Raw genomic sequence first — 14,210 nt, 5'->3', positions numbered from 1 at the left:
TATCAAAGATACTATTACGTCCAATTTTAAGGACAAGATGTGGGATGGTAAGGAGTTGGAGGGTAAAAGGAGGCTAAGATATTATAAGGAGGCGATCAACCCCACCCTCATTAGGGAAATTTTGAGGTCTAAAATGGGACTACTAAGAGAAATGTACAACCAAAATAAACTTTATAAGAACCAATAGGATTCAAGATGATGATGTCAACCATGGGGGATGATTCACCATTTTTGGAGTAAAAATGTAAAAAGATTAAAAAGTAATAAAATAATAAAACTATTTTTTCAACTTATTTCCCTAAGATTTTACTCAAATTTCGGTACTTATTGAATGCAAAATTTAATTCCTCATCCAAGGAGTACCCATGTTGCATACTTTCGATGGATTTTCCATGCATTTCTCATTTTTCTTGTAACAATGTCCATCGAAAGTATGCAACATGGGTACTCCTTCGATGAGGAATCAAATTCTGCATCCAACGAGTGTTACCGCTTGAAATTTAAATAAACCCATAAGGAGATAGTTGAAAATACAAGTTGAAAAAATATTTTTTCTTTTTTCCCTCTAAAATTTGATAATGTAATCTAATCTTATTTTATTATTTCCACTATTATTTTATAATTTCTTTAGGAGACCCATTTTAGACCTCAAAACTCCTCTAATGTGATAACTAGAATTACCTCTCTATGTTGACCAACACTAAGAAGAAAATGAACATCGCTAGGATAAGAACTAATTCTCACGAGCTTCGAAGTGAGACAGAGCGATGATCTACTCCCAAAGCTCCTTGGGACTATAGAATTTGTCAGCTTTGTGATACTAAGAAGGTGGAAGATGAACAACACTTCCTTTTAGACTGCCTGACTCTTTCCCACATCCGCTCTCAATTCCCTATCATCAGCCACACCTCCAATCTTCTTGACTTATTAAGCCAACCCAACTATAGCAATCTTGGAGTGCTTCCTTCCCTCCTCCTTGATCACAAAAACAAGAATTTGAAAAATGACAATTAGACTCTTTTATTTTTATTTTTTATCACAGAAACAAGATTTTATTTTATTTTTTTTCGAGCTCCCATAGACCACATTGGTCTTAGTGGACGTTAATCATCACCATAATTTTAAATTTAAAAGATATATTTATTTTGATGGTATATATCTATCTATATATATATATATATATATATATATATATATATATATATATATATATATATATATCGTTCTCATTATTCCACTGATTTAAATAGCCTTGCTAGGGGTTGAAGTGGGAGCCACTTGTGGGGAATAAAATATTTTGTTGTTATTAACTTTTGTTTTAAATATTACTCCGCATCTTTTTTATAAGACACAATAGAATGCACTCATCAACTGAATAGAGGTTTTTTACATTCAATTACTTTACGTAAAGAGATAATTTTTTTTTTTTTTACTTTCAATTACTTTATCGAAAAAGACATAAATGAATCTAGATACAAGTAATATAAAAATATTTCACTTAAAGTGAATGAAATATTTTTATTATTAATATTCTTTTTTTAAATAATATATGTCAACTTCATATTACATCTCCGTAAAAAAGTATTTCGATGAATGAGAAAAAAGAAACAAATTATTATTATTTATAATAAAAATAAAATCCATTTTCAATATATTTTCAAAAAAATAATAATGAAAAAATAGTTTATATAATATAATTTACTATTATTAAAATATTAAATTTATTATTAGATATATTTATTTTAGATAGTAAAAAAATATTCAATATAAATTATATTAATATTAAAAACTTTAATAATAATTAAATATTTTAATAATAATTAAAATAAAATAATATTAAAAATTAATTATTTTTAACATTTATAAAAAAATTCAAATTAGTATAACCATCTTCATCCTTTATAAAATTCAAAGTGAAACTTCGAAATTCACAAAGTCTGATTATGCCAACAAAAACCTTTATAAAATTCAAAGTGAAACTTCTAAATTCACAGTGTAATTATGCAGACAAATTCAATAGCTATAAATGATATCACAATTAATTAATTATGGATTTAATTTATAATTTTTTATTAAATATATTTAATAAATATAAAAAAGTTTATGAATATAAAATTATATAATTATTAATGTGATATCTATATAATTCTATTTAAAAATAATTTTAATAGATTTTTTTGAATTAAAAATAATAAATTATGAATAAAATAAAATAATATTTATAATTTAAAATTATTTTTTAGATGAAACTTTATTTCAATAATATTAAAACATTGTATTATAATAAAATAAATAATTATGTCATTCATTAGTTTTGGATAGATGACATAATAAAGATATAGTCCTAACAAACTTCAAAAAAAAAAAAAAAATTATGTATATTTAAATTTCCTTAATATTTATTAATTGTAATTTCAACTTTTAACCATATTTCCACCTATAATTTTATTTAAATTTCAAAAATAATTTTTTTTAAATCAACAAAATCTAAAAATATACCTTACATACAACACCATATAATTTATTTAATTTTCAAAAATCTTTTCTTTAAATCAACAAAATCTAAAAATATATCCCTAATCCAATACCATACATGTCATTATCTAAAAATATATCTCTAATCTAATACCATATATGACATTTAAAAATTGTACCAAATTTTTCCCTTTAAAATTACTAAAACCATCCCAATCTCAAATATCCTCCCTTTAAATCAACCCAACCAAGACTGACATCTCTCTTACAACACCGTAATAATAGTTGAGGCCTTGAATCTCAAAGATCCTTCCTTTAAATCAACACAATCAAGACTGTCATCTCTGATACAACATCCTAATAACAGTTGAAGCTTGTACAAAAAAATTCCTTTCAAAATCACTGAAAAAACTATAGAAGATTACATAAGTTTATTAAAAAAAATAATTGTCTCCATTTTCTTTAAGAAGTTATAGTGTCAGCCAATTCTGCTACTTGGATTTAATATAGGTTCGATTACAGTGATATATATATATTTATATACGTCAGATTGTGGGTCTGGTAAATTTTAATGGCGGGTGCAGTGCATTGACTGCAGGAGTAGTGAGGTGGCCCACATGTTTTATTACCGTACATTCAAGCCCCACCGTCCCCACTGTCATATGCTCCCCCATTATTAATTCCTCTCTCGTATTCGTAGCCTTTCGATACTGTAATCAGCCTGTGGATGCTGACCACTCTTATCTCCCATGTAAGTCTTTCAGTGCGGTGCCGAGCGTATTGGATTTTACAAATACCAGAGGGGGGCAGTAATTTCGTCTTCCCAGCTTTTACTTGCAGGGAGTAGTAGCAGTAGCCGTAGCCATAGTACTCTTACCTGGCTGCCACTTTTGCACGGGCGCCATCGACTGCCATGGCCCTGCCATCATACTTACAGCTGTTTCAATGATTTAGTGAATTAAGGATTGATAACGATTTGTCTACTGGTGAGTTGGGGGCCGAGATGGTCTGTGGAGGATAAAAAGTTGTTGTTGGAGTGGTCGCTGGAGATTATTAATGGGAGTTTACAGAATTAATCCGGCTTCAGATTTCTCAACGTATTTTTGGTACTTTTTGTCCACAAAACCTGAACAGAATATCCTTTTTAACAGTTTGATGGCCTCATCAGTATAAACGTCTAATTGGTTTGTTTCTCATGGAATAATTAGGTGGATTTTCAGAAGGGTGAATTCGATAAAGCCATAATTTTACTTTTCACTTTTTTAGAGATTTGAAGTGTTTTTTGGTTTTCAAAATATGTTTTCTGCGATAATCACATCATAATTTATAGGTATATAAATTTCGAACTAGCTAGTATTTTTTTAATAGTTTGATGGCACTCATCAATATAAACATCTAATTGGCTTGTTTCTCATGGAATAATTAGGTGGAATTTCAGAAGGGTGAATTCGATAAAGCCATAGCTTTACTTTTCACTTTCTAGAGATTTGAAATGTTTTTTGGTTTTCGAAATATGTTTTCTGCAATAATCACATCATAATTTATAGGTATATAAATTTCGAACCAGCTAGTATTTTTTTAATAGTTTGATGGCACTCATCAGTATAAACAATTAATTGGTTTGTTTCTCATGGAATAATTAGGTGGAATTTCAGAAGGGTGAATTTGATAAAGCCATAACTTTACTTTTCACATTTCTAGAGATTTGAAGTGTTTTTTGGTTTTTGAAATATGTTTTCTGCAATATAAATTTCGAGCTAGCTAGTATTTTTTGGTTTTTTTTTTTTTTTGAGTTTTTTTTCTTAATTATATATTTGATTTGTGAGTTTGTATAATTTAAATGTTTCAAAAAAAAATATTAAGATGTTAAATTCATTTATACATTGAAAAACCAATTTTAAATAATAAAAATATGTAATAAAAAAAACATTTAGCTAATTTTATCTAAAACCTCTAAAACTATAAAATAATTAAACAATTCTATTAAATAATATTTAAACTTAACCCACCTGGATTTAATTTTCAGTTTTTTAATTAGTAAAAAGGTATTTCAATCTGGGTCAGAAAAGTCTTTTGCTTAATGTCTTTTCAGTTGAGATTTTTGAATCCACTTTTGATTAAAAAATAGTTTTAATTAAAATTGATAAAATGTGACTGATATTATATTTTATATATATATAATTTAATTGTTATTAGTAAATTTCTAGGGATCTAGAGCTTATCTCCTCTATGTAAACTGGGTCTCAACTGAGGATTTGAATCTTGGATTTTTCAATTTTCTAGAGACTCACATTATTATGATCACCAATTGAGCTACCTTCTTATATATATATATATATATATATAATTTATATTTGAAAATCTTTATTAATATGTTGAAGTAGATTCAATTTATTGTGATCCAATTAACAGTTTTTAAAAGAGTGTAGGGCTTTTAACAACTATGTTGGTAGGTGATTCACTGACATTGTTTGAGTTTTTTTAAAGGTTTTGGCATTTCCAAATCCATTTATGATTTAAAAAATAAATAAATTTAAGGTTAAGTAGAGAAATGTAATTGATTTATCTGATTAAGTTTTAATAATTAAAATAAGAAGAGAAAACCTATATTTGGTGAAAAATGTCAAATATAAAATAATTATTTTTAATGTTAATTTTGCCAAAATTTAAAAGAGATTCTTTGCAATCACAAATTTGAAATATATAATTTGCATGTGATCCCTATATTTTTCAAAGTATTAAAACTTCTTTTGTATTGAATAATAAATTTTAAATAACAAAAAAAATTATAATTCATCCATAAAAATTATTATTAATATTTTAGTTTAAAAAACCAAAACTTAATTTTTTAATTATTTAAAATTTACTTAAAATTTTTAAATTATAACTTATAAAGAATATTCAAATGATCTAAAATAAATTGAATTCATAAAATTCTTGTTAAACTGTTATTTGATTTATTCTATTAAATTCCAATAATAATGAGGAATTCTACATTATATAAATGTTAAACAATAATTAGCTTACTCAAAGTAAAATCGATTTAAGTCACAAAATTCTTATTTAGGTGGTTGGAAAAGTTTACTTATGTCGTTATCAAGAATATTCAAATGATTTAAATAAACTGAATTCATAAAATTCTTGTTAAACTGTTATTTGATTTATTCTATTAAATTCCAATAATAATGAGGAATTCTAAATTATATATATGGTAAACAATAATTAACTTACTCAAAGTAAAATCGATTTAAGTCACAAAATTCTTATTTAGGTGGTTGGAAAAGTGTACAAATAGCTACCATGAACATGTGATTTATTTATAATTTATTTTTATTTTTGTTATGAATTAATTAACAAAATCTAAACAATAGTGATGAAAAATATGCATTTTAAATAATTCATATTTACTATAAATTAATTGTATAATAAAAATATGATATAATTTAGTTAAAAATATTAAATAAAATTAATTTTTATTATAATTTAAGTTCAGAAACAAAATATATATAAATATGCATTTTAAATAATTCATATTTACTATAAATTAATTGTATAATAAAAATATGATATAATTTAGTTAAAATATTAAATAAAATTAATTTTTATTATAATTTAAGTTTACATATATTCTGTTGATTCAAAAAAAACTTTAAAGCTTTAAAAACTCATATCAAAGTTCAACATCATTTCACCTCATATAGATTCATTATTTTTTATAAAAATTTGAAAATCTTATTCAATTTTAAATAAAGTTAAATATATTTACAAATTTATTAATTTTAAATAAAGCAAAATTTTAAAAAATATTAAAATTATATTATTTTTATTAAAATTTTCTATTATTGTCTATTGGATGTAGCATAAAGTAGTAAGAAGATACTAATTTTATGATTAAAATGAAGTGAAAATTAAAATACCAATGAAGTGAAAATGAAAATGAAATGTTATGGGCGAATAGAATTTCAAGCAACATTGTAATTTTTTGTCTGTTTAAAATACATTTTTGAGGGCATAAATGGATTTAATAATTGAAAAACCCATGGGGTACTTGAATTTTATAGATTAAACAATTGAAATTTAAGAATTTAAAATTCTTTTTTAAATTCCTTTGTTGCCCAATTCCTTTGAATATATATATATTATATATATATATATATATATATATATCTTGAAATCCCAACATTAAGCAGTGGTTTGATAGAGATATCATCTATCTATTTTATAGCTTTTTGGGCATAGTTTTTGGTTGAATTTTAGTAAGAGTTTGATGGAATCACAAATTTGAATTTATGTTGTGAGCTCTTCACAATTTGACTAAATCACGATTTTTCAAATCATTAAATCTATGTATACATTAAAAACACATTTTAAATAAGAAAAAATCAAAATTCCACCAAAATTCTTTTCATCCAATTTTAGCAAAGAAATTTGAAACCTAGACCGAATGTTATTCCAATTATTAAAAAGGTGCAAATTAATTATTAAATAAATCTTTTTAAATAAAATCTAATAATACAATTTTTTGTTTCGAAATTGTGATTTTTCATTTTTTTATAAAATCAGATATAACACTTAATTTTACAAATAGATAGAAAGAAAGAAAGAAAGAAATTATTTTAACGTCCACAGCGCTAAAGATAGCCTATGGGACAGATTGCTTCTTCATCTGCTTAATGTATTCGGCCTTTTTTCTGTGAAGCTTCACAATAACTGCTCTTAGCTTCTCGACAAACCCTTCACTAAATAGATTATTTTCAAGAGCTAGCTGCCAACGTATCTGCATAACTTTTCCTATTATCTTTGAAAGCCCCACATTCTAAAATGAAATGTTTTTCTGTTTACACTTTTCTTGAAAAACAAAATGAAACATAGTTCAAATTTTATCCAAATATGCACTGCATAGTTCAAATGATGGGATCATAGTTGGGGCATGGTTTTTACACTTGTATGATTTTGGGAATATGAAAAACTATTGTTTCTTATTGCCAGCAAGATTTACAAGGGGTGCATAAGTTTTACCAAAACTGATTGAACGTTCGCGGAGTAAATTAGATGGTTACAGCTACCCTGCCGACAGAAGCCTAGAGTTGTGAGCTTCGATTCGTCAGTGTAAGGACCCGCGTACGGCTGATAGCGAGGGGCTCGTGCTGATTTTTGTGCAATTATACACGAATTTATAGCCTCCCGCCAGCTTTAAAATATGCGGTTCAGACATTCGCACGTCCAGGGGTCTCCTGAAACCATTCCAGATCATCCGCGCACTGTGCGACGGTGGCTAATTTTGCTGCTTAGTAGTTCAATTTTCTGTTTTGGGTATTAGTTACAGTAAGAGTTCACTTCAGAGCACTGGAATGTTTATATGGGTTTCATTTGAGAATCCCCTAAATTTGAGTTTCGATTCTGCTCTAGGCAAGAATAGGGTGTAAATTTGAGTTTCGATTCTGCTCTAGGCAAGAATAGGGTGTATTTGTGAAAAGAGAAAGAAATCCTCATAGAAATAGGATTTAGGATTCATGCTCTCGGACATGGGCATGGACATTGCCAGAAATAATTCCAGTTTTGTAGGATTCCCTAGTCTGGAAAGTCCCATAGAGTGGGGCGAAGCGGCCAAGTCCTTCGACTTCAGTTCCATTGGAGACGTTTTCCGCATTGAGGACTTGTCTGAGTTCTCCAATGAGGACATTGCCGGACCCATACCCAGTGGCTCGCTTTCTTCTTCTCTTTCTTCTCCCGGGTCTTCTCAGAACATGGCCAAGCACACTGTCTGCGCCTCTTTTCTCAACGAAGGAGACTTCATTTGCCCTCCTGTAAGTTCAAGACAGCTTCACTGACATTGTTTAAGGATTAGACCTTGTGTTTGCTTGAAACAGAGGAGGCCGTGAAGCTCTAGAGTAGCATTGTTTAAGCATTAGACCTTGTGTTTGTTTGATATGCAGTAGGATGTGAAGCTCTAGTTTATATATGTTATGTCTAGTTCCATTCTGAGATATTTATCTGAGTTTTGCAATGTGTATATTGTTCTCTGGTAATAATATGCATTGATGGTTGCTAAAATTCAATCTGGAAATGCATATTCAGGCCTGATTTGCTCTGAAGATTATCTCGAATATGTGATGCCTGGCTATTTGTGTGAATTCTAATAAGCTTCTTGACATGCATGTGGGTTTGTTTAAATGGCATTTATATTTAATGAACCCAGTTCACACCTGATCACACACAGTTTCAAATTGTGTTTGAATTCATTTCAATGCACCAGCAGGAGTACACACAGCTTCAAATTCAGGTAATCAGCATTTGCTGTTAAATGGGTTTGTTTAAGTCGTTGTATTCAATGCAAATAACCTGCGTTCAAATGGGTCTGTTTTGCATCTTTATATTCAATGCCCTCAATGCATAAAAGAGTGCCTAGTCCAGTCCAATAGTACTTAGTCCAGTAGACTGTGCTTTAGCTGCAACTTATTGCAGTTGTGGTCACAACCACTCAGGCTGAGCATAATCCACCCTTGACTGCATGTTGTGGCTCATAGGATTAGAGGTCTAATCGCCCTTGATGTAATAGCTTACTTGCTGATAACAACAAACTATAATAAGAGAGAACAAAACAGAGTTACAATTCTTTCTAGAAACTTCTGTCATAATATGTATATTCTTTTCATCCATGAACACACAGAAAGCTTCAAACTGAACTGGGCCTGTTTAGTGTCTATATTCGATACTCTTAGTTTTTTATACTTGAGCACAGTAAAGAGTGAAGGATACATGAGCTCAAACTCTTAACTCCAGTCGTTAGCAACACCACTTGTGTCCATAAGCAATGTACATAATACAAAGCTTCAAATTCAGGTACTCAATTACTTAATTTGAAATAGCAAGACATTTGAGTTCTCAACCTATGCGCTTACCTATGTACATAAGCACATAAGAAGCTTCAAATTAAGGTACTCATTTATTTTGAAATGGGTTTATTGCAGCATTTATATCCAATGCACCCAATACCAATACACAGTTAACTGATTTCAAATATGTCAGTATTAGCCTTAAAGTGTATATTAGTCTTGATGTCTGTATTTAATCTGGCCATTGCAGTTCTATTTTCAGATGTGTTGTTGCATTGTTACATTTTTTACAGGAGCTTGCTAAACACCACAGTTTACTGTTTTGGTTAACCATTCATCTTTTTAGGAAAGTTGGCTGAGTTGGCAATAAATGCAGTTTTAATGGAATACAAGATAAATTATGTATTATTAAACTAATTTTGGAGTCGAATTCTTGATGAATTTAGATGTAGTTATCCTTATTATTACGGTTAATTAATTCTAAGATATAAAATAATAGAAGTGTTCCCTTTTCCTACCAAATGAAAAGTTTCATAAACATTTTAGTTTGGTGTTTTGTTTAAGGATTTGTATTTAATAATTACATTCAAATAAGTCAATGTGAGTTTCAGTGTCTGTGTTCAATGTGGTCACTGCAGTTTTATTCTCAGTGTGTTATGCGGTATTGTTTTACATTTTTAATTCTCAGTGCGTTCTGCTGTATTGTTTTACTTTTTTAATGGTAATTTGATAATCATTTTAATTTGGTGTTTTGGTGAGTGTTGGAGTAATATGGTTTTTTTTAATAATAGTCAGTGATATGGTGAACGATTCATTTTTGAGAAAAAATATAAAATTGGCCAGGAATGTATATTAAAGGAAGAAATTATATTGTATTTAAAATTAATTTTAAAGTTAAAATGTTGATAAATATGGAGTTAATTATTTATTTTATTAATATAATAGTTGATTAGTTTTCATTTGATTAATATAATGGTTAATTGATTTTGAAAAATGTGTAATTTTTAAACCTCCAACAAGATGGGTATAACTTAATAACTTAGTACATGCTTTAATTTGATGTTCTGATTTGATTTTCCATTTGGGTTAAGATTTTTTTAAGATTGAATTTATTATAAGTTCAATCAGTTCTAATGATATACCAGAGGTAATATATACATTATTAAAATTAATTTTGAAACTATAATGTTGATGAACTTGGAAATAGTTTTCCTTTTCACCTCATAATGATGGATTAATCCTAAGATATACTCAGCGTCCTTCATCTTTCTTCATATTATTATGTAAATAAATATATGCATATGAATCAGTTTTACCTCCTCCTGGAATGATCTTACAACCTTCAAATCACCACCTTTTTCTGAACTTCTGCAATCCAACCCACAACTTTAAATCACCTTCTGAAATTCCGCAATCCAACCCACAGATGCAGAATCACGTTTTTGTATTCTTCTGAAATCCCAGAATTGGAATGAGAAGCATGTGTTTTTGTCTCGATTGACCATTAATTTCTCTTTTCATAAGATTCAATTTACTGTTTTTACTTTGACTTTGTAGAAAGCGCTTTCCATTTTGCTGCATATTTTTGTAGTTTTAGAAATTGGAATCATATGTAATACATATAAATTTTTGTTTTGGTTTTAACAGTACGAAGATGGAATTGGTCTAGAATGGCTGTCGGACTTCGTGGAGGATTCCTTTGCAGCGACAGGAAGTTCGAATTCTGGTTCCTTGGCTGACTTGTCTAATGACAAAATCGACGACAACAGGGAGAAGAAGAAGCAGAACCCAACCGATGAAGCGATAATCCCTGAAATACCGCCTATAAAGGAGACTCCCAGGTCACAGAGGGCGGTGCCCGGACGGGCTCGCAGCAAGCGGCGCAGAAGCTCAGGAGCCCCAATTCGCGGTTGGTCTACTTCTGAAGATTACGCATTGCAGAATGAGGGCGGCATGAAAACTGTAACAGGAGCGGACGCTATAAATCATTACCAGTCCTCGGCGCCCCAGCAGCAGCCAAGGCGCTGCACCCATTGTCTCAGCCAGCGAACCCCGCAGTGGCGATTGGGCCCGTTGGGTCCCAAGACTCTGTGCAATGCCTGCGGTGTGAGGTTCAAGTCTGGCAGGCTCTTCCCCGAATACAGGCCTGCCAAGAGCCCCACTTTCATTCGATACATTCATTCAAATTCCCATAAGAAGGTATTGGAGATGCGAAATCAGGAAACCAACGATCTAGAAAGTCTCGTGTTCGATCCCCAGCTCTCAGATCCCAAACATCAAGACCAGGGACTGTTGAAGGTTAAAATTAAACTCGCTGGCCTAGATAACTTGTCATCTCAGAGCAACGAATGCTAGTCACTCTTGTGTTACATAGCTGCTACCTAGAGGAAATGACAACACAAAATACGTCTGTAGCATATTATAATTGTTTTTACCGCTATAATCTCTCTTCTATAATAAAATCTGTTCTCTTCTATAATATAATCTCCCCTACTATCAAAATGTTACAGAGATCAAAACCATTAATACTTCATTTCTGTCTACCAAATTAATGGTTTTGTCTTTTAAATTGTTCCTTGTAATTGCAGGACAGGCCCTCGTTCTCATTTATTCTTGTGACAGTGCAGTGTGACTGTATTCTTATATATATAGATATATTATATAGTCATTTGTTTTGTCATAATAATCCAAAGCAGTGATTGAATCCTATATCATTTTTGGCTGTTAATTCTGTACCATTCTGGTTAGCATTACTGTACACAGTAGCTGATAGTAGTTGAAAGTAGGCTTTGTATAACTGGCACTCAAATCACTCTGTTTTGATGATTTCTTTTTGGAATTGAACAACAACCAGTGAGTAAATCATATATTTTTATTGTTGAAACAGTAATTTTGGTACTTTGTAACTGGTAGGTCTATGGCCTGTACGTTTGTCAACATGGATCCTCTGTAAATTAAAATACTCAATCCTCTGCAAACACTACTAAGACTGTAAATATGCTTTACCATGTATTCTTCTTTGATATCAGCAATGTCTACTACCTCTCTGTTTATGATATGCTTCAGCCAACACTCTGAGCAGCAATATTTCCCCACTAATTCCAATTCTGGGACAGGAATTCCTTGCTACAGGGCTGAAAATCAATAGCGTAACTTGTATTCTTGTTTCATAATTCCAAGGCAAACAACACCAATCAAGGAATAAATTGCAAACGAGAATTGATGAACAGGGATCAAGCCAGCAAAGCAGTCGATCAGAGAAACCTTGTGTGTGAGGACTCTGCCCAAAGCAATAAAACAATCGATATGAATTCAAACCACAATCATAATTTCAAAGCACAGTTGGCTGCTTTTGTATACACAACAGAAATCTCCAAATCAAACTACACCAATATGCTGCAGACTGCTGTCTACTAAGGCAACAGACTTGGACTGGAGTTATCATGGTCATGGTCACAGTGTTTGCAAATTGAATTCTAAACAATATGCTATGACGAAACTAAATAACAAAGGACTGCTCAGTAACACAACAGACTGGTCTATGTTTTTTAACCAGCATACAGTGAGTCAAGAAATAAATAACAAAGGACTTCTGAGTAACAAAACAGATTGGGGTGTGTGTTTTTTAACCAGCATACAGTGAGTGAAGACAACAGAGAGTGCATGTGCAATGCCCCAAATATTAAAACATGTATATACTCAATCCACCAACACTATTTATGAAACACTCTTCTGCTGCTAACACTGTTGTAGATTTGGCTGGGAGTGAATGCATGATTGAGTGGAAGACAACAGAGAGTGCATGTGCAATGCCCCAAATATTAAAGCATGTATATACTCAATCCACCAGCACTATTTATGAAACACTCTTCTGCTGCTAACACTGTTGTAGATTTGGCTGGGAGTGAATGCATGATTGAGTGGAAATATTCACACTCATGCAAACACAATGAACAACACTTACATAACAACAATTAACACAATAAATATAATAAACGATGATTGACAGTAATTCCCCCTTAGAACACCAAATGGGAAACCAGCATTTAAATGGTTTAGCTCAGTCTATTTATTATCAGAAATTACAGAGATTTACCATGCCTTTTTAGGCCATTAGCAGCCTGCTATACCAGAATTTAATCAGAATCTCCTTCCTATTTATTATCAACAATTTCAGTGATTTACCATGGCTCTCTATAACTGACTACAGTAATGTACCATGGCTCTCTAGGGCATTAACAGTCTGTTATACTGGAATTTGATCAGAATTTCCTTCCTATTTTACCCAGAAGAACCTTTCTAGTTTGTTGTGCAAGATGATGTGAGTTTTGGTTAAGTTTGGATGTGCTTAGGTGCTTCTGGATAGTCGTTATCCCACATTTGATCCATTCTCAACCCCTTTCCCTGAGATTTAATAAAATTAATAAAACTATACCTCATGAAAATCAATTAATCTATACATTATAACTAAATTTATTTGTTTAACTTTTTTCCACCCACAAATTAGTATAAAATAAGTTGGTTATGGTTATTCGTAGTACATTTACAACCATCCAATTTTAAAATTGACCATGGTTAACAGATTGATGGTTTGGTCTCTAACAATGGTTTATTCTACGTGCATGATGGATTGATGGTTTTGTCTCTAACAATGGTTTATTCTAAGTGCATTGTTATTCTAAGTGCATGATGGATGGATGGTTTTATCTCTAACAATGCTTTATTCTAAGTGCATAATAGATTGATGTGACTGTACAGTATGAGTGTATTGTACAGTATGAGTGTATTATTGAACATATGTAAATTTATTAGTCTTGATAACCCAGAGCACTGATTAAATACTATATCATGTTTAGTTGTTAGGTTTGTACCATCTAAAATATCATCAATGTATACAAT

At 30.4% G+C, this 14,210-nt stretch overlaps 1 protein-coding gene across 1 annotated transcript; it reads left to right on the top strand.

Moving 5' to 3' along the window:
• The first annotated feature begins 7,634 nt into the window (after positions 1–7,634).
• Positions 7,635–11,954, top strand: LOC149183428 (GATA transcription factor 4-like). Its single transcript, XM_089417117.1, has 2 exons — positions 7,635–8,282; positions 10,959–11,954. Exons 1-2 carry the CDS (start codon positions 7,989–7,991, stop codon positions 11,664–11,666), a joined length of 1,002 nt encoding a protein of 333 aa, XP_089273243.1. The 5' UTR covers positions 7,635–7,988; the 3' UTR covers positions 11,667–11,954.
• The last annotated feature ends 2,256 nt before the right edge of the window (positions 11,955–14,210 follow it).

The sequence above is a fragment of the Pinus tabuliformis genome, chromosome 3_2 (assembly GCF_031772625.1).
Source record: "Pinus tabuliformis cultivar Carrire ecotype Pingquan chromosome 3_2, CPIR1, whole genome shotgun sequence".
In the NCBI taxonomy this organism is placed as follows: domain Eukaryota; kingdom Viridiplantae; phylum Streptophyta; class Pinopsida; order Pinales; family Pinaceae; genus Pinus; species Pinus tabuliformis.
This window is presented reverse-complemented; position numbering and strand designations above follow the sequence as displayed.

What these genes read in the sequence shown, in the direction of transcription:
- LOC149183428 (XM_089417117.1), top strand. Translation starts at nt 7,989, where the DNA reads ATGCTCTCGGACATGGGCATGGACATTGCCAGAAATAATTCCAGTTTT. An exon ending in GAGACTTCATTTGCCCTCCT is followed by an intron (nt 8,283 to 10,958) that starts GTAAGTTCAAGA and finishes TGGTTTTAACAG; the next exon opens with TACGAAGATGGAATTGGTCT.